Source organism: Emys orbicularis, chromosome 11 (assembly GCF_028017835.1).
Source record: "Emys orbicularis isolate rEmyOrb1 chromosome 11, rEmyOrb1.hap1, whole genome shotgun sequence".
In the NCBI taxonomy this organism is placed as follows: domain Eukaryota; kingdom Metazoa; phylum Chordata; order Testudines; family Emydidae; genus Emys; species Emys orbicularis.
In genome coordinates, this window is record NC_088693.1 from 63,060,809 (window position 1) to 63,082,986 (window position 22,178).

Below are 22,178 nucleotides of genomic sequence, written 5' to 3' on the forward strand. Positions count from 1 at the left end.
TTCCTGTTTGTATGACTGTAATTCCAGCATATCTCCCCAGGTGTTTGCATTCGTGCATGAGCACGAAATGATGGAGCCAGGCAAGACTCCCATGGAGCACGCTCTAGGGATCATATTGGAAAGCAAAGCATTTCACCTATAGTCCATTGAGTTGGGAGGAGGGGCCGTGCAGTGGTGAGGATGCATGGCTCATTTTCAGAGAGCAGGTACATTAAACAAGGGAATCTCTATGCTTCCCTTGGCCAAAAGCAATTCACTACGAGATCGGGCAACCAGAAAGCGTTATCTTCATTAAAATGAAAACCAACCAAAAAACTATGGAAGCATAGTTACCCCCCAACACACTCAGCTCAGGTTCAGCTATTTCCCCACCTTCCGAAGGTTGGAAAACAGAAACACTGGTGTTTGAATAGAAGAGAGGACAAATTTTTAGCCTGCCAACCACTTCCTATAAGTATTATACCCTCTTCTCTTTTATTTATACCATTCCAGCAATTAATGCAAATTTCTGATGATAAGGGCTCTGGTTGCTCCCTTAAATACAACAGCTACCATATGAGGTTTCTAGGCCAGGAACAGAGACCACTCTAGCTATAGGGACGCTTGGCAGCTGCCCAGGGCAGCAGATTTCCGGGCGGCTGCCCCCGTTATAATTTCAGTGGTGCTGTGACCCTGTGGGCCAGGTTGCAACGTCACTCACTCATATTTGGCCCTGCTGGAGGGGCATCTGGGCCAAACCTGAGTTGCCGGTGGGTGGCGGGGGGAGAACCTCACTGGCTAGGCGATTATCTAAGAAGCACAGGTTGGTGGCCTGCCATTTAGCAAACCTGCTAGAGAGGAGCGATAAATAAATACACATGCACACAAGTCTGTGAACTTTTCTCCTGACAATGTACTTGCTTTCTATAAATATACACATGAGTACATATGTATGTAATATACATACTTCTGTAGGGATCGGAGAAAAACTTAAGATATTTAATGGATTCAAGTGAAGACGATCTCAAAGACTCACTGGTGGTGAAAGACATTGTCAGTGGTGAAATATACACGTTTTCCCAATCAAATTGATCACACATTCTCTTTGCACAGAAGACATGACTTACTGTGTTTCCTGCTTTCCCATATTCCAGGTATGTGGGGCAGAACACACTTCCAAGAACTGCCCTTTCCCCCTGGTAAGTTCCTACTGAACTACCAAAGTCCCTCTGGACCTGCATAATGCTGCCAGGGGCCAGTGTAGCACACAAAATGCACAAGAAGGATGCAGGAAAAAGATGAAATATGTTTCACGATTAGGGAAATTTTGCACACATACACTATACACACACACACATATATATATTAAAGGCAGAAGAGATCTTTTCCTGTAGCTCTAGCAGATTCAGGTGAGGGAAGCATGTTTATCACTCCTACGGATAAAGCATTGCTCATTAATATAAGGTGATCTAAAAAACAAAACGATCTGGTGGTTTAAAATGGCTATGAATGTGAACGTAACAGGGATTTGAACTAACATCCCATCAACAGAGGCTCGCGTAGACAGCAGCGGCAGGCAGAAGGTATGATGCTCCAATAATAGGGCAAGAATGGCATTGCCACCCCAGCCAAAAATAGCAATTAGTCCTCTGTTGATCACATAGTATTCAGCTGGGATGGCTATAAATATAGACACACACCTAAAGGAATTCTCCTGGGTCTTACATTTGAAAACATCCTGAATAAAATCTGACATGAAAAGCTCTTTTTTTCTTTGGGTGGAGGAAAAAAAAAAGCCCAAAGCCATTAGAAAAATGATTCATGCATCTGCGTCAGATGAAGCAGGTGGGCATGGCACCATTGCTACTTTCTCGGCTCCTGAAAAACATTTCACCAGAGCCTCAGCCAAGACTAATAAAAATAATAGACTTAAATAAGCAGATGATTCACTGTTTCTGACCGAAGAACAACAAAAATAACAGCGATGTGGTCGTGGCAGGAAATCTTTTCTGCCTTGAGGAAAATCTTCTCCTGAGGTGGAAAACAAAAGGTTGAGCGCTTAATGGGCTTGACCGGAAACATTTCAAGCAAGCCACATTTTGCATGAGATCTAGTGGTTCAACTTTACCGCAAAATGCAATTTGGCTGTTTACATTCTAAAGCCGTCCAGGTTTCATGGCCCTTTTGGCCAGTGCTAAGCGATAATCAGGATGAGGGTCAGGCAAAGTCTTTGCAATCAGGTTGCCGCCTGACTAGCTGAGAAGCGGCTTGAATTGGTGACTGTAGAAGAGGATCTCTTCCTGTCAGCCAGTGCCTAAGGGAAGTCATGTATTCTGATAGGACAGCTCGAACATGGTGCAAGACTCTTCCAGGCTCTCGTCCATATTCAGTCTCCTCCAGAAGGACTTCTGCTTCTTCTGCAGCTCTTTGCGCACACACCTGGGGCACGGGACAGACTTCACTTTGCACTCCGAGTGGAAGACAGCGCCACAGCTTTCGCACCTGCAAACACCAATTAGTTCTGTTAATGAAAGAGACATGGTGACCAATAGCATGCAACTGATTATAACAGGAGATTTGGCCAGCAAACGCTTGCTGGGAAATTTCTGGTAGCTTAGGCCTTTCCTCACATCTAAATCTTGCAGGTTCTTTCTGCTTCACATCCCTAAGACTCGACCTTTCCTATCCATCCACATATCTCAAACTCTTGTCCACGCTCTCATCATCTCATGTCTCGAACACAGCAACCTCCTCTTCTCCGGCCTTGACAAATGCAATCTTTTCCCACTCAGAGCCATTCATGGTCATTTCCCTAGCCCATTGCTTTGACCACATCACCCCTCTCTTTACATTCTTTCACTGGCTCCCTTTTCATCATATCAAACATAAGCTACTTGTCTACATTTTGAAGGCCCTTCCTGACCTCTCTCTCATTCAGTAGGGAAAGGTCAACTCCTGCTTCCGATCGGCCCTTTACACCAGCTTCCATCGTCCACTTGTTACATTGTCGAACAAGCACCTTCGTGCTTTCTCCCATGCTGCCCTGCACGCTTGGGAGGAGCTTCCCGTAAACATCTGCTTCTCCTTCAATTCCCTGCTCACGGCTCTCCTTTGCCGTGGTACCTACGCAAAACTTGACAATAGTTAGGCGGTGGTGTGCTGAGAGCACAGCCTGTCGTGCTGACCAATACGGTCTCATTGTTTCCTTGTGCTCCCCCGTCTGTCTGTATTCACCTGTTGTCTCTTGTCTTATGCTTAGCTTGCAAGCTCTTTGGAGCAGGGCCTGTCTCTGTTCTGTGTTTGTCCAGCAAAAGAGGGTCCTGATCCGTGACTAGAGCTATGATAATACAAATAAATAAATAATAATAATATTAGGAAGCAAAAGGCTATACTACCCAGTACACACGGGGGCAAGATTCTCAGCTGCTGTAAAAAACGGACGCAGCTCTATTAAAATCAATGTGCCCATGTATACCTGCCCTAGGATTTCTGCTCTGTTAATGTTAATTATTACCGTGATGAGTGTCCATCTTTTTAAGTGTCAACGTCAAAGCTCATTAGGGAATAGGTATATTTATCTGTTATAGAGAGATTGTGTTCTCTCATTGCTCGTTTATAAAAGGCAAGTTTTCTGGTTTAGTTTGCACACTCGAAGTGATTGTCTCCACTTCTGTTAATGCATATTTCAGAGCTTGGGACAATGGAATTATGACATTTTCTCACTGGAATTCCACTGCAGTGGCCAGCTGTTCTGCGAAGAATAAAACTGCTGTCCACTTCTACCACAGAAGAAAACTAAGATATTCAACCAAGTACAAAGGGAACACAGAAAGTTACTGGGTATTATTCTTCGGCCTGCGTTATGCAGCAGCTCAGACTGCAGGATTGTAATGGTCCCTTCTGGTCTCACCCTCCATTACAACAGTGTTTTTCTTTTTTTAAATGTGATATGATAATTTAGAAGAATCCAATGACCCAGCAAAATGAGTGGTTTGTTATTTAACCATTCAGAGACAATGACATCAACACACTAATTCTGAATTAGGTACTGCTGTGGAGCATGTTAATATAAGAGCTGTGCAACATTACAATAATTATGGAGAGCTAAGCAATTTTAAATTCTCATCTTTTCAGTGCAAATAGCCAGCTGCAGGGACGAACACGTCATGGGCTTGGTAGCTGCAGCTTTGTAGCCAAATGAGAAAAGGGATAGAGATATATAATCTTAGATGAAGTGGGTGTATCAAATAATGAAGACAAGAGTACAATATGAGTCCTTAAGGCAATTCATTTTTTAAATTTAGAGGTGTGGTCAATTTTCATGATTTCATCACAAATCTTGTGATGTTTGGTGTTCTCTTTAATCCCCAGCTGCTGGAGTCAGGTGATTGTGTGGAAGTCTCAGGTTTCATTTGAAAAGGAGTAAGTTTCTAGCCCCCAAGATTGTGGAGAAAAGCTTGAAAATGGGAAGCGAGTGGCACCCTAATGGCTGAGAAACCAGGAGGCAAATAAGAAAAAACATAAATCTATTTAAAAACAAGCCAATCAGATGGTTTTTTAGAGCCAGCTCATGATTTCTGAATAATGGGGTTGGCACCACTGGGGGAAGTCCAGGCACAAATAGCCATTTCCTCATGTGCCTCTCAGCTCCTGACTGTACTTTAAACCATGGGTATAAAGCTTTGTCCAACTTTCACCTGCCACAGGGCTGGGAGCAGGACCAGGGGAGACTTATAGGGGCACATCCTCATCTGGTGTAAATTGTCATAGTTTCACTGATGTCAATGGAGCTATGATGTGCCCCACCCTCCCGCTAAGGATGATGTTACCTGGCCCCAAGCTCCACCCCCTCACTCTCTGAGAGAGAGAGAATTACAATCCATATCCAACAAAGCACTTAAGCTTGATGTCCCATAGACTTCAATGGGAGTTCTCACATGCTTCAAGTTAAGCATGTGCTTTTGCTGGATAGGGTCATGTACACACGCATGCACACACATACACACATGTATATTACACATCTGCACAGATACGAATGAGAGAGAGAGAGAGAGAGAGAGAGAGAGAGAGAGAGAGAGAGAGAAAACAGCCATGCCCTTTAAAACTTTAAATCATTCCAAACTGACACTAATGGTGATTTTATCAAGCTAATTCTCCCTGGTTAGTCAGTGATTTACAATTCTCTGGAAGTTGCTAGAGGCTAATGATTGATGATGAGTGTAATTTTGTGTTCATTCAGTGCCACTCCCTTCCCCCTCTTGATAATTCTCCCCAGCACTCGGGGAAGTGACAAAATTTATCAGGCACTGCTGTTGAAATGGATGCCTGACGGATTACAGAGGAGCCGACCGCACCTGCTCTTGCCATCCAAAGGTCATTAACGGAGGGAGAGAGAGAGAGAGAAAAAAAAAAAAGGATTACAGATTTCAAAATTTAAACAAATTCATTTGTCAAACGCTTTGTAACTCAGCAACATGCTCAGATGAGGATCATTTGTGAAATTAACTAACAGCTCTCAGTTCCCCCAAAAACAGAGTGGAAAAAAATTTCCCGTTATTCTAATTCATTATTTGGACTGCGGCAACCCCAGAACAGGGCCCCACTGTGCTAGGTACGGCACAACCACACACTAGAAAGATGGTCCCTGGCCCGAAGAGCTTACTGCACTTATTTGGGAGTGTGAGCAGCAGTGACACAATCCAGATCCAGGACGATTGGTCTTCTCTTTGATCCCTAAGAACCCCAAAGGCCTTCACAAATTGCTCTGTTTGCTCTCCCAACGATGCCAACCTTGAAAGCCCATTTCTCAGCTTCTCTCACAAATGCCCATGTGCTTTCTGCCCCAACAGCAGGCTGACCACAATAACATTGTACTCAAAAGAACTCTATTTAGTGCAGGCAAACATGGCTGCCCACTGCTACGCTGGCTTCATGCAGGAGCCGGGCTAGAGGATGCTTCTGTTTGCCTCCAAAGCATATGCCTATTTTAGCATTGCCGCAGAAACTCTTGGGACACCGATTGGGGCTGATGCTGAGTTCGCTCTGCAGTGATGTAAAAGAGTTACTCCACCGAAAGCGAGTGAGTTCCCTAAGGCAAAACAGCGGAGAGATCAGAATTAGGCCCACTGTACCTTAGAATACAAAAGATGATTTTCAGCATCCCAGAGTACCAAGCCATATATACAAATGAAAGTAACCTACCAATAGTTACCAATATCAACTGACTGACCATGTTTCAGCTCACTTGGAAAGATCTTCCAACCATGACAGAAAAGCAGATCCCTTGTGTGAATATTTCAGTCACATTGCTTCTTCTTTCATACTGAAATCTAATTTACCAGCATACATCAAAAACATGAATGGCTGCTGGGCTTAAAACTTCCAGCCTAGCGATTCCTCTTGACAATGTTTTTGTGAGACCATCTCCTGGCATACAGAAATTTGGACAACATACGGACATGGATCTGTCAATAGATACACATTCGTGTTTAACAATTAGAACATCTTTCTACCTTCTCTAAGTCCATGAGGCAGAGACCTAAGACCAGGAATCATGGATAAGTGCTTGGGGGTTATTTCCCATAATTGGTTAACGTAATTTGGGGTTTGCAGGTGCTCCCGATTACATTTGGCCCAGAGCACACTACTAAACATGGCAGCCTGTATCCCGAGAGATTTGCAGTGCTCTGAAACATCAGCCCTGCTTTACACACCGTGCATTGAGTCCACAGCCGATTCTGTACTAGTTTCTAAGTCGTATTGTTTACTGTTAAAGGCAATCAATGATTGAGGCGCTGTCCAGCTGAAGGAACCTTTGCAGCCATATTTATTGTCTCTCTCTAACTGTAATACTACAAATATACACGATTCCCATGCTGCGGGAGCCTTCAAATAATGTTAAAATTCAGGAAAATACAGCAGCCAGTGCAATGGCTCAGCCACCTGCATAAGCGAGGGCCCCACAACTTGAACGCCGTCTAGTAACTGACGGGGACAACAGCTCAACACTGAACCAAGAGTGAGCCGTGAACTTGAACTGAACTCTAAAAATCAAACCTAACTTACACATAATAAAGGAGGGGCGATTGACATTACAGTATCAGAGGTGGAAGCCAAACTTGACCAGCTAAATGGGACTAAATCGGGCGGACCGGATGATCTCCATCCTAGAATATTGAAGGAGCTGGCGCGAGAAATTGCAAGCCCCTTGGCGATAATTTTTAATAAATCTGTAAACTCGGGGGTGATACCGATGGACTGGAAAATAGCTAATGTGGTTCCTATTTTTAAGAAGGGGAAAAAAAGTGACCCGGGTAACTACAGACCTGTTAGTTTAACTTCTGTAGTATGCAAGGTCTTGGAAAAAATTTTGAAGGAAAAAGTAGTTAAGGACCTTGAGGTGAATGGCAATTGGGACAAATTACAACATGGGTTTACGAAAGGCAGATCGTGCCAAACCAACTTGATCTCCTTCTTTGAGAAAGTAACAGACCTTCTAGATAAAGGAAATGCGGTGGATCTAATTTACCTTGATTTTAGTAAAGCGTTTGATACTGTCCCGCACGAGGAATTATTGGTTAAATTGGAAAAGATGGGGATCGATATTAAATTCCAGAGGTGGATAGAAAACTGGTTAAAGGGGAGACTGCAGCGGGTAGTACTGAAAGGTGAACTGTCGGGTTGGACGGAGGTCACCAGTGGGGTTCCTCAAGGTTCGGTTTTGGGTCCGATTTTATTCAATCTATTCGTTACTGACCTCGGAACCGAATGTAGGAGTGGGCTGATAAAGTTTGCGGATGACACAAAGTTGGGAGGTATTGCCAATTCGGAGAAGGATAGGGATATTCTGCAGGGAGACTTGGATGACCTTGTAAATTGGAGTAAAAATAATAGGATGAGATTTAATAGTGAGAAGTGTAAGGTGATGCATTTAGGGATGACTAATAAGAATTTTAGTTATAAGTTAGGGACGCATAGGTTGGAAGTGACGGAGGAGGAGAAGGACCTCGGAGTCCTGGTTGATCGTACGATGACTATGAGTCGGCAATGCGACGTGGCTGTGAAAAAAGCTAATGCGATTTTGGGATGCGTTAGGCGAGGTATTTCTAGTAGGGACAGGGAGGTGCTGCTTCCGTTATACAAGGCGCTGGTGAGACCTCATTTGGAGTACTGTGTGCAGTTCTGGTCTCCTATGTTTAAAAAGGATGAACTGAAACTGGAACGGGTACAGAGAAGGGCCACTAGGATGATCCGAGGAATGGAAAACCTTTCCTATGAAAAGAGACTCGAGGAGCTCGGTTTGTTTAGCCTAACCAAAAGAAGGCTGAGGGGGGATATGATTGCTCTCTTTAAATATATCAAAGGGATTAATACCAAGGAGGGAGAGGAATTATTTCAGCTGAGTAGTAATGTGGACACGAGAACGAATGGATATAAACTGGCCGTGGGGAAGTTTAGGCTTGAAATTAGAAGAAGGTTTCTAACCGTCAGAGGGGTGAAATTTTGGAACAGCCTTCCGAGGGAAACGGTGGGGGCGAAAGACCTTTCTGGCTTCAAGATTAGGCTTGATAAGTTTATGGAGGGAATGGTTTGAAGGGATTATGTGATTTTAGTCAATTAGTCATTAACGTGCCATCGCGGGTAAAATGAGGGTCCGGCTGTAGAATCTTGCCTGTATGCTCGGGGTACTGCTGATCGCCATATTTGGGGTCGGGAAGGAATTTTCCTCCAGGGTAGATTGGCAGTGGCCCTGGAGGTTTTTCGCCTTCCTCCGCAGCATAGGGCAGGAGTCGCAGGCTGGAAGATTCTGTTGTGGGTGGGTCAGCTTTTGTGGCCTGCATCAAGCGGGAGGTCAGACTAGATGACCATATTGGTCCCTTCTGACCTTAAAGTCTATGAGTCTATGAGTCTATATCAGAAGCTACCGACTGTAATATCCCACCAATTAAACTTTCAAATACAGTCCCATGCGTACAGCTCACATCCTGGCTACAGCACTGCCTAAAATTTGGATTAATGCAACAAAATTTCCCTCTTCCCTCTCCCCGTCCGCCCTCCCCACCGCAGCCCACCCCCCCATCTCGCCAGCATACAGATATGGCCAGAATCTGGATCTGTTGCAGCTGTATTTTGTAAGGGCAACGGGCAGCACCTGTGTTAGAAGAGAGGGCGTTTCTCATCCGCATCTGAAACAACATCCCTTTTTCAAACCACCCTCAATTATATATATATATATTTGTGCTCCTCTCCTCAGATCCTTTTGTAGTGTCTTGGACAAATACAACAGGCATTGTTGGGATCCACAAAAAGTAAATGACAAGAGAGATGTTTTGCTTTGAAGAAGACAGAATAGAAGAACAAAATCAGACATCTATGCAAGCAATTCTGGGTACATGCATGAGAGTCAGCGGCTCAGTGAGTGTGTGTGAGAAAGCCTTTCTCACTGGGGGTCAATTTTTCTGCTCGTGGTCAGCCAGTTATTTTATATTCCTGGGGGATTTGGGCTCAATGTTTATAGCTCTATCCCTGCCCTTCTCCATCCTAAGGGATCTTCATGTTGGAGCCTTGAGCAGTCCCTTCATACAGCCTTGGAGAACCGCATCACGGCTACTCCTCCTTCTCACAGAAGAGTGCATGCGACTTTGCAAACTATACTGCTCTTTATGCAACCCACTGAGATGGATGCTGACTGCCGAGGAACACAAAACACTCCCTCTTCCCCGGGAGTAGCATGCACTGCCTGCTTCTGCAGTATTTCCCAGGGGGGCAAGAGAACAGCACCAGAAATCAAATTCAGGTCTCCCTCGGGGTAGTAAATACCAATACATCAGGCCTGCCCTGATTTTTCTCAGTTCTTGCTGGGCAAATATTAAAAGGGTTTCAGGAATAACGTGCTGCCCTTTGCATCTTTAGATGAAAAGACGTTCCCTGGAACAAAATTCCCATAACTCAGTCCTGAAAGAACTGCTAAGGTGATCATGTGACCCGACAAAATGCAAGGAAGTCAATTCAGGGCTGTTAGCTCAGTCTCACTCTGTCCAAGCATTATAGTGCACAGATCTTGAAATCGGATCCCCACAGGTGGACAGAGCCCACCGACCTCAAGGCAGCTCCATGCAGGTGTTAGGTCCACCCGCACAAGTCTGATTGCAAGAATCTGGGCCTGTATCAGGGACTTGCAAAGATGCTGGCCAATGCTTTCAATGCTTGGCTATTACTTACCAATGATGGCACTACACTACTACAAGGGGTACACAACACTTCGATCCTTCCTTACACAGAAGTCCATGGAGGGGGACTACATATTCTCCCACCATTACGTAACATTATTTGGTGCGAAATGTTCTGATAGTATTTGCTGCAATGGCCAGAGACACAAAATAATTCAATTAAAGGTAACATGTCTCCTTTGGTTCCTAATGCGATGTTTGTAACATTGGTGGAGTTTACAGTCATAAGGTAATTTTAGCATCGTTTTTTGTTACTGAATTTTCATTGGTTGTGACGTGCTGTAACATTTTACCTTATCTCAACATCATAATATGCACAGATGTTTTTTTAACAGGTATCATTTTCACCTGGACACTGTCACGTGATCTTTATGTATTGGCACTGATGCCATTCTGTCAGTGAAGTTAGTACCAGCAGTGGTCGTGTTTTGATCTGTCTTCACCTTGTGACAGATGGGTGCCTGAGTTTCGACTCCATGCTATGGCTGTCGGTAAATGCAATCACCATCATTTGGTGGTGGGCATCGGAGTGTACAGCATGGATTAGTCAAAATCGCCTCATTTTGCTGACCATGCCTACAATTTGAATCAGCAGAATCTACACAATGAACATCAAAAATAGCTTGGTAAGCCCTCTTGCAAGGTTCTTAGTCAAAAAGAGAATGCCGTCCATCAATCTAAGACTGTTCAATTACTCTCCAATTTCCTTGGCGTTCCTACTCTTCCCAATCCAGGTTTCCAAAAGTCTTTGCCAGGCTGGAAGTGACATAAAGCTAGACTTCCTCCATACCCACAACTGAGGTCAGATTTTCATGCATGTTCAACTCCCAACATGTCAAGGAAGCTCTTTTGAAAATCTCTTCACTTGCTCAGGTGCCCAGATGGGACTGAGCACTTCTGAAAATTTGGCCTATGGTGTCTTTGGGGGAGATTTTCAAAGGCACAAATGGCAGTTAAGCACCTAACTCCCAGTGACCCCACCTGAGTACAACCCCACTTGACCCCCTGGCTACGTACACGGGTGGCTAGCCCATGCCGCTGTGGACACACTGCTATTTTTAGGCACAGAGCTTGAGCAGATCTAGTGCAGGTACGTCTACATAAGCTGGGAATCACACCTCCCAACTCAAATGTAGACATGCCCATAGCCTCTCAACTTTTCAAATCTGAACATTACTGCTGTTTCCAGAAGCATATTTCAAGATTCTCACATATGCCTGTTCTACTGTTTTTGTCTTCCAGTGCTCCTAAAGTGCTCCTATTTCCATAGAGACAAAGTATGTTTTGCAATCCACAAAAGACCATCTGCAACAGTTTGCCGCACTTGGTTGTCTGTTCCTTAACCTTACTCATTGTCATAGCTGATCCATATTTGAGATACTATTTCTGAATCCTGACTTCTTTCATGGTTGAAGGCCGTAAGTCCCTGCATCTTTTGTGAGAGTTCTGTATACTACTGACAATAAGCTGATGAGTCTGTAGTTATTCAGGCCTTTCATGTTTCCTTTGTTATGAATGATGTCGCAGTGTTCCACATTAATAATGATACCTTCCTATTCTTCAAATATCTTTTGAAGAGCTTGTGAATGTAGCATGTTGTTTTCATACTCACTCTCAACCTTTTAAGAGGGCATCTAAAATAGCTTTATCTCCTTCTGGTACTTTATCTCCTTTCATGCTCTTTTATGGCCAATTCAGTGCCTGTTGAAACTTCAGGGTATTTTATGATTTAGGCATATTTTCTTCTGGGTTGCTGGTTTGCATTGCTGTATAGTACCACAGAGAATTAGCCTGTTCTCTACATAATCTCTGTTCCATTACAAAGTATAACAGAGAAGGAGCAAAATCCCCAAACCAAAACCAGACAATTGTTATGCACTATATTGATACTATTATTATTTATTATTACATATTGCCCCCAATGCCACATAAAAAGAACAATAAGATTGCAAAGCCAAGACTCAAAAGTTAGGAAATACCAGAAGTAAGGTTGCCTGTGCACCCTTAATTCAGCCCCCTTGTGCGTACACATTATGATACAGTCTTTAACCACATGATCACATATTATTTTTTCCATGGGATCCATGCTCATTCAGCATAAAGAACATGAAAATGTAATCATAAGAAATTGTTTTCAACTTTCTTTCACCGATATCACATGTATTTGTTCAGTAGAGCTCTGATTAAAATAATCATAGAACCTGCACAGGCATTAGTTTTTATTACTATTTATTCTTTGGATTGCAGAAGTGTCTAGATCAGCATTTCTCAAACTAAGGGTCCTGAACCCAAAAGGAGTCTCAAGACAATTGTGTGTGTGTGGGGGGGATGTCACAAGATGGTATGGTATTGCCACCCTTACTTCTGCACTGCTGCTGATGGAAGCGCTGCCTTCAGAGTTGGGCGACTGGAGAACGACAGCTGCTGGCCGGGCACCCAGCACTGAAGGCAGCGCCGCCGCCAGCAGCAGCGCAGAAGTAAGGGTGGCATGGTCTGGTATTACTGTACTCTGCCCTCCAGCCGTGTCCTTTATTTGGAAACTTGAAATACGGTCACCCTACTTTACACTTTTTGAAAGGCTTCACTGCCTTTGACTGCAGGAATAATGATTACATACTTCATTTAGTGCTCCTTTGAGTATGTAGAGTAATTTGCTATCACTTTTTTTTGGGGGGGGGAGGGGGAAATCATCACAGCCTGAAATAGTTTCAAAGGGGGGCCCAGTACAAAAGAGTTTGAGAACCCCTGTGCTAGGTGCTGTGCAAACATACAATCAGAGACAGTCCTTGCCCCAAAGAGTTTATAATTTAAGTAGACAAGCAAGACAAAGGGTGGGTGAAAGGAAGTATTATTATCCCCATTTTACAGATGCCACAGGGAGATGAAGAGAGTTGCTCAAGGTGACATAGGATGTGGCAGAGATGGGAAATGAACTCAGACCTCCTGAGTATCATCACTCCAGTGCCAAGCGACAAGACCATCCTTTCTCTGATGTAATTCTATCCGCTGGTTTTTATTTTGTCATACAAAGAACAATCTACTCTGTGCCAGATCTTGAAATCCCTTACGCAGATGAGTAATCCCTTGAAATCAATGGGACTCCATGCGTGAGTTAGGGATTGCAGGATTGGGTCCTCTCTTGTCCAGAACTCTGTCGGTGAAATTCACACAGAGACAGGGAGTGAAAGCAAGAGAACGTGGACAATTCATTGTATTTTCTAAACAGTGCCCTATGTGTATTTTGCATCTCGCATACTCAGCTATACAGCTATAGCCCAGCTATGGAAAAACCCACATAGCTAAACACTGCAACTTAAACGACCCTTGGCTAGAGAAGACAACCCGTTTGTGATCTTGTTCTGGGTGTGTGCGTGTATGTGTGGGCAAGCTGTCTGAATCGCTCAGTTGCGGGTAACTCATGGGCACCCCGCAAAACTCTCAGAGAGGTTAACAGAACGGAAAGAAAAGGAAACGTACTCGTTTGCATTCACTTTCAAAACAAAAAGCCCCCAAAGGCAATTCATGCCTGATGCACATGTGCAGCAACATTGTTACCGTTGCCTAGGAACCAGTCCGAGACGCACGCTGGAGAGGAAAACAGGCTCTAATACAGTAAATGAATGGAAGAGACTTGGCACTAATATAGGCAAAGGTTTTCCCTTGCATGAGGCGCTTGGCAGAATAGTGCCCTCTTCCCTTCGCTTTTTGCAACACTCTTAACCAGGCAGCTTGGCACGGACAGGAGAACATTTTTTATGCATTGTTTGAAAACGTCATGTCCAAATACAGTACTTCAGGCCTGCTTTAAAAAATATGTATCTGCTATGTCGAATACAGCATGTAAGGAACAGAACATTACATCTGGACCTATGCACCCATTCTAGGTTATTAAGCCGATGCCCAGATATCATATTCTGGAATTTCCCACACTAAATATAGATTGCAGTGCAACAAATTATAATTATGGCCCGCGTTAGTATACACACAATCATCCAATGAGGGCTGCTCTTAGTATGTTAATGCTTCCTGCTTATAGATAATATTCTGGGTTGAATGCACTCTGAGGCTAAAGAACAGTACAAACAACTACTTAATCCTCAGACCGTCCCATGTGAGGTAGGCAATTATTATCCCAGTTTGATAGTTGCAGAAACTGAAGGAAAGAGCTAGCAATGTGTGTCTAGCAATGTGTGTCCAGTAATGTGTATTCACTGAACAGTTTACTCTGACAGCAAACTAGAAGCACAGATGCATGCTGGCCAGTTCCAAAACCCATGGAACATGTGAATAAACCAAATTAAACAGAGCCTGATTCTGCACCTCCTACATTGGTATAAGCTGTTGTGGTAGCACCTAGGGGATCTAACCCAATTGTGCGAGGTGCTGTGCAAACACAGAACACAGACAGTCTCTATCCCAAAGAGTGTACAATCTCATTATAAGACGAAAGAAAAAGAGTGGCTATAACACACAAGTCCTCCCTTTGATTTCTATAAGAGCACTGGTATGGCAAGGTCCTACTCAACATTAGAATGGCAGAACTGGGATCCATGGGAGTATGATTTTCTCACCTGTACAAGTGGTGCTGCATCAGGCTCAAACGCACTGGAGCCAAATAAGACGACAAACACTGGGGCTGATTCTGATCTTGCTTGAACCAGGAACAATCCATAAGACTTCACTAGAATTACTCCTGATTTACACCACAGCAAGTGATTTACGCCACTGGGCCTGATTGCAACGCCCTGGTGTTCCCAGCTGGCAATGCTGTACAGCCACGCTGCACAGGTGAAAACTACCACGCAGGGTACAAAGCTGCGGAGAATCATGCCTGCTGTGTGCCTGGGCATAGTCAGCTACAAAACAACATTCACCTCAGAGTCTCCTATGGAAGTGGGCTCAGCAGCAGGGAAAGCACTTTGCTTTAACACACTGATGTTTCTGAACGCCAGCTGTGTTGATCTACTGAATCAATGGTATTTATTAATATATAACAACAGGCTCAAGCAAAGTCGGTAATGTAAAGAAATTCTGCAGCTCTGAGGGCTATTTCTTCTGCTGCTCTTGGTTAAGGCAGCAAGCCTGTCTTTAACTTCCCCTTAGTTATGTCTACATTTAATGCGGTTGGGTTTCCAGAGTGTTTTGTGTCCCACTCCTCTATTTATATTTCCAGATTTGCACTCAACGGGGAGCATTAAGGGGTACGTGTCAGCCGTAGCTGGATTCTGCAGGTCTAAAGCTGAGGATGAGAGTAACGGGACAAATTTGGGGGTCGGACCCTAGTGCTCTGCTCAGGAAATCCGGAAAGCGGCCTTGAAAATGTATTGACAAAAATTAAAAAAGTTGAGCCAGTCCCTCGGCTGGTGTCAGCAGGCGTAGAGCCACTGCAGTCAAAAACCAGAAGACAAAGAAAAAGCACACAACCTTTATGATGCATAAAATATAATCTCATAATTGTTAAGGGCGACCTGATGATGTTTGAGCCCTTGGGGCTGGCGGTACTGCCAGCACGGAGATAGGGAAGATTTAAAGAGAGCGGAGCTGCTAGGATGGTAGTTTCCCCAGCTGCAAACTGGGGAGTACGGTAAAGACCTCCTTTGTGAAGCTCTTAAAGCTCTATGGCTGAAAGGCGCTATGTCCGAGCTAGGGGTTATTATTATTATTTGGTCGGGGGGGAGGGGTATTTTTTGGGAAGCGGGGAGAGATGGTTTGGGTGCATGGCCTGAGGAATGGCTCTGCACTAGGGGAAGGAGCGTGTGGGAAGATCTGCGACGGGAGGTAGAAAGGTAAGTGGTATTTGGTCTCGGAAAGAAGAGTGATCAAGGATGCAGATCAAGAAGCAGAAGTGAGTAGGAAGGGAGATGGACATCACGTTCAGGCAGGAGGGAGGTGCAGCCAGGAGGTGGCGCTGAGCTTAAATGATGGTGTGGAACAAAATTTTGGTGAAGCCAGGTCCCTGTATACCTGACTCTGGGCCTGACCCTGCAAACATGGCCATGAGTACCACGGCTCATGTGAGTAGTTCCACTGAGTTAGATGGGTGAAGCACCCACATGCCTGAGTGGTTGCAGGACTGGGCCCAGTGTCTGTTTTATGCAGGACACTTCTAGCCAAGATAATTTTGGTAGTAAAGGAGGTCAAGGTAAAAAATAAAGGTAAAAGTCAGAACCTAAACTCTCAAATCAACCTTTTAAATGAATGCATCTTCAAAATACAATGCTTGTTAGAAAAATCACTGTATTATGTAGGCCCAGGTAACTATCCAACCTTTTTTCCCGTTGCATATTCCAATTACAGAGTTACTGTTCAACTCTGCAAAGATGCCAAAACCAAAGCTTGGTCCAGAAGATTTTGAGCAGATAGGACTGATTCACATGGCGTCGGATTGTCAAAAGGACTCAACTCCCATTTAGGTACCTAAATAAAGGTCACTTTAAAAAAACAAAAAGTGCTCAACACTCAGCAGGGCCCGATGTGCCACTTAGGGCCAGATTTTCCACAGATCAGCAGTTGGTATGCTGACCTGTTTGGAAAATCTGGCCCTAAACTGCTAGCACAGCTCAGTGGAGCTGACACTGTGGAGAGGTCATCCAGGATAAAACATAACTGAAGCCAACGAAAATGGGATGGGAAGTAATACAATGACGGGTGCACTTCCGTAGTGCCAAAGGATTTTCTGGAAGTGCTCTATGCTATGTATTTTAGTATCTGTGCTCAGCACAGATCTTTGACATTTCCACCAAGGCTCAGATGCATTCTTCTCCAGTGACAGTGCAGCCAGAACACAATACAGCCACGATCTTGCCAAGAATTACACGTGTATTTAACTTTCTGGACTGTGAATATAGTCCCACTGACTTCTGTAAAACAATGTGTACAGTTAGGAACATGCATAAGTCTTTGCAGGAATGTGGCCTAAGCTTACAGTGGTTGATACAGCACTGCTATTTTAAACCTAAGTTTTGATGTTTTTACCTTAAAACTTTATGCTTTACCTGACACTGGGAGAACATTAACTTTGCAAAGTTAGAACAGTTTAACCTTGACATAACAGAACCACTCTCAACAGTTCTAAAATCTAGATACAAAAACATATTTCACCAAAATACGAAGTCATCTAACAAGTGAGTGACTTGACCTACTGAATGCAAGGAGACGACTCACAGGAGTAAAATAATCAGATCTAGTTTCTTTTGACCCTCCAAGCAATAAAAGAAGTGTTGGCAAGATCAGGACCTTATTCATTGGGTAGCATTAAACTTAACCTTAAACATCAGACATAACATTTTATCTAAGTAGAAAGAGAGAAAACCCTTACAAAGGACAATCCTACTCACGGTGAGTAATGACTTTGGGTGAAGTCCTAATAAGACTACTTATGGAGTAAGGGGCAACTCAACGTAAGGCTGGCAGACTCGGACACAAATTAACCATTTAATTCAATTTCTGAATCAATGAAATTTTCCCAGGCAATTCATGAGATTTTACAGCCCTGACGTTTTAAAAGGTTGTTCTGGGTCGTAATAAAAATAAGCATAGTTATTATAGACAATTTTACATCTACAAGGATGTTATGTTTTCATTTCTGATTTATTTATTTTATTTTATTTCAGGATTAAGAGAAATAAACTTTCTACCCCAGAGCTGAGTAAGCAATAGCCGATTAGATCAATGTATAGTGACCAGGTACTGACAAAACAGAGGCCAACTCTGAAAACCCATTTACAATCAGGGATGTTAAAGCCTACTTTGAGACATTTTGGTCAATAAATTAACAACCTAATAGGAGATGATGAGTTGGGGTTTTTTGCACTAAACTTAAGCCTGGAATACATTTTAACTCCAAGCAATAAAAGAGAAGGCAGATCCTGAGCTGGTGTAAATTGTCATAGCTTCAGTCAAGCCAGTGGTGCTATGATTATTTATACCAGCTGAGGATCTCGCCCCAGGAGTTTAAAATGACCGATTGGGCTTTCAATACATTTCTAATTATTTAAAGAACTCCCAAAGGAAGCAGAGTCTATGACGTTTAGAAAGGTCCTTGATGAGCACTTACTTAAATAAAGAAAGGATAGCTATAGAGGAGGGGAACCAGGACAGGGAAATCAAACATAAATGGAAAGAGGTTTCCAATATGATTGGCCAAATTGTATTTTGCTGCTTCTACACTATGGCCTCATTACACTCTGCACAGGATGGCCGCCTCCCAAGAGAAGCCACAGAAAGGAAATACCCTTAAAAAGCTTATAACTTCGTAAGTCCTCCCCTCCAGCACGGCTAAGACAGCAAACTGTTGTTCTGTATTGTTGAACCGGATGTCAGAAGACTGCCAAGCACGGCCCACAGACCTGCTAATTAAGTGAACTGATTGTGTTTGTTTTGGAACCATTTGCCAACAAAGGAATGTGTCATGCTGATTAGTGAGAGGAGGGTATGTAATATATGTGTATTCAAACCCAGATGAGTGCATAATCCAGGTATTCACTCTGTTTGCTCAAGGACTGACAAAAATGAACGGTGAGCAAACAAGCGGACCAAAGAGAAACACCAGTCCTTTAAGAAGGGTCCCTTGTGCTTCCCCCTTTTTTTCTTAGATACCTCTGTCTAAACAAGGACCCATCCTTCACAAATTCCAACTCAAAACAAAGGAGAATATTTTGGAATGAGACTTTCCTCTGCCACAGCTGACATGAGACTGTGCATAAATTTATGGCCCTCGAAAGCTGAAGTCTAGCGGGGTCTGAAAGGCCAGATCAGTGGTTCTCAACCAGGGGTACATGTACTCTTGGGGGTATGCAGAGATCTTCCCGGGGGTACATCAACTCATCTAGATATTTGCCTAGTTTTAGAACAGGCTACATAAAAAGCACCATTAAAGTCAGTACAAACTAAAATTTCATACAATGACCTGTTTATACTGCTCTGTGTACTATACACTGAAATGTAAGTACAATAGTTATATTCCAATTGATTTATTTTATAATTATATGGTAAAAATGAGAAAGTCACCCATTTTTTGGTAATAATGTGGGGATGACACTTTTGTATTTGTATGTCTGATTTTGTAAACAAGTCGTTTTTAAGTGAGGTGAAACTTGGGGTACGCAAGAAATCAAACTTCTGAAAGGGGTACAGTAGTCTGGAAAGGTTGGGAATCACTGCGCTAGATCGGGGTTCTCAACCTTTTTCTTTCTGAGGCCCCCCTCAACATGCTATAAAAACTCCCTGGCCCACCTGTGCCACAACAGCTGTTTTTCTGCATATAAAAGCAGAGGTGCGGGAACTAGGGGTGCAGCCGCACCCCCTGGCTTGAAGTGGTTTCCATCATATACCGGGTTTACAATTTGGTTCAATGGCTCTCACCTCCACTATACAAATTGTTCCAGCCCCCCTGTATAAAACCCAGGGCCGGCATTAGCGGGTAGCAGGCAGGGCAATTGTCCACGTCCTCAAGCCACAGGGGGCCCTGCGAAGATAAGTTGCTCAGGTTTCGGCTTCAGCCCTGGATGGCGGGGCTCGGGGCAGCGGGACTTCGGCTTTCTGCTCTGGGCTCCTGTGAGTCTAACGCCGGCTCTGCTTGGGGAACCCCCTGAAACCTGCTCGTGGCCCCCAGGGGGCCTCGAACCCCTAGTTGAGAACTGCTGAGCTAGATGACGGCTGTCACTCTGGTTCCTCCAAAGAGTGCGAGCTCTTATGTAGGAAGCAGAAAGGCCAGGCTGTGGCAAAAACAAGGCCACACCCAAATCAGGACACACAAATGAACTCACTTTGCCTTTCAACTATTTAATGAAGAGGCAACTGAACAAAGAACAACTTATTTTTGCCATCAACTGCAGATCAGTTTATTACTTCTTTTCTACCCTAAATTTTATAAAAAGAAGCTAAAACAGGACTAAGGTCCAAATTCTGTTCTGGGTTACACCAGTGCAATCCCATTGATTTCAATGGCTATGCACTGGGACAGCTGAGAGCAGAATTTGGTCCTTTGGGACACTTGTGACCACATTTTCAGCCAGCCCCAAACACCTCCTTTTCTTCCACATGCCCCTGATGATGGCCACAAAAGCTGCCACGTGCCTCTTTCTAAACACGAAGAATCCAGTCCAATTTGTTAGCAAAACCAGTTGCATGCTCAAAAACCAACATGCAACACCTAAGAAAATTAGGCTTCTGAGTTAAAGCTGCCATTCTCTTCTTACCTTCACATCTATAGCACAGGCATCAGAGTCCAGATGATCATAGGTACCATGAGTTGCAACACTTGGGCGCAAGAATATGAGTGACTCCCAGAAAAGTGCGACTGAAAGTGAAAACAGCAACTGAAACCTAATTACAGCCTTGTGACCCTCGTAACAGAACATCTAAGTTACAAATCTAAGGGCTTGTCTCCACTTACCGGTGGATTGTTGCTGCGGCGATCGATCCACCGGGGGTCAATTTAGAGGGTCTAGTGAAGACCCGCTAAATGGATCGCCGATCGCTCTCCCGTCGACTCCGGTACTCCACCGGAACAAGAAGCATAAGGTAAGTCAACTGGAGAGTTTTTCCCTTCGACCGAGCGCAGTGTAACCACCGCAGTAAGTCGACCTAAGCTATTTCGACTCCAGCTATCATAGAATCACAGAATAGCAGGGTTGGAAGGGACCTCAGGAGGTCATCTAGTCCAACCCCCTGCTCAAAGTAGGACCAATTCCCAACTAAATCATCCCAGCCAGGGCTTTGTCAAGCCTGACCTTAAAAACCTCTAAGGAAAGAGATTCCACCACCTCCCTAGGTAACCCATTCCAGTGCTTCACCACCCTTCTAGTGAAAAAGTTTTTCTTAATATCCAACCTAAACCTCCCCCACTGCAACTTGAGACCATTACTTCTTGTTCTGTCATCAGGTACCACTGAGAACAGTCTAGATCCATCCTCTTTGGAACCCCCTTTCAGGTAGTTGAAAGCAGCTATCAAATCCCCCCTCATTCTTCTCTTCTGCAGACTAAACAATCCCAGTTCCCTCAGCCTCTCCTCATAAGTCATGTGCTCCAGCCCCCTAATCATTTTTGTTGCTCTCCGCTGCACTCTTTCCAATTTTTCCACATCCTTCTTGTAGTGTGGGGTCCAAAACTGGACACAGTACTCCAGATGAGGCCTCACCAATGTCGAATAGAGGGGAATGATCACGTCCCTCGATCTGCTGGCAATGCCCCTACTTATACAGCCCAAAATGCCGTTGGCCTTCTTGGCAACAAGGGCACACTGTTGACTCATATCCAGCTTCTCGTCCACTGTAACCCCTAGGTCCTTTTCTGCAGAACTGCTTCCTAGCCATTCGGTCCCTAGTCTGTAACAGTGAATGGGATTCTTCCGTCCTAAGTACAGGACTCTGCACTTGTCCTTGTTGAACCTCATCAGGTTTCTTTTGGCCCAATCCTCTAATTTGTCTAGGTCCCTCTGTATCCTATCCCTACCCTCCAGCGTATCTACCACTCCTCCCAGTTTAGTGTAATCTGCAAACTTGCTGAGAGTGCAGTCCACGCCATCCTCCAGCTATTCACATAGCTGGGGTTGTGTAACTTAGGTCGACTTAACCCTGTAGTGTAGACCTGCCCTAAATTCGCACCAATAGCTGATTTAGGAGATCTGTTGTTTTATAATCCAGTAAAAAGTACAGCACAAGTCATGTCTTCAGGTTTAGATGAGTAAGAGCATCCAAGTTCTCTGAATCTTGTTCTGGTTCTCTCTTCTCACAGGTAGTTTATTCTGTGTATTGTAACTATTTCTGTCGATCTGTGTGTATTATGTCCTTATATTATGCCTATCACCATGATGAGTAGCTAGGTCAGCAATCCTTGTCGTGTGTCACACAGTAGCACATATAAAAGTTTCTGTTCTCCCCTCTGCCCCCCATGTGCTGGTGGAGCACCAAGTGAAATATACAAGCTCACTTGTCAGTGTCACTTGCCTCTGCTTGCAGGTGGAATAG

The 22,178-nt window shown here is 44.0% G+C and overlaps 1 protein-coding gene across 1 annotated transcript in view; it reads right to left on the bottom strand.

Moving 5' to 3' along the window:
* Nucleotides 1-2,303: 2,303 nt before the first annotated feature.
* PLEKHM3 (pleckstrin homology domain containing M3) overlaps nt 2,304-22,178 on the bottom strand; it is a 109,761-nt gene continuing 89,886 nt past the window's right edge. Inside the window, exon 7 of the mRNA XM_065413837.1 lies at nt 2,304-2,481. Coding sequence (XP_065269909.1) covers nt 2,304-2,481 — 178 coding nt within the window. The remainder of the gene's footprint in view (nt 2,482-22,178) is intronic.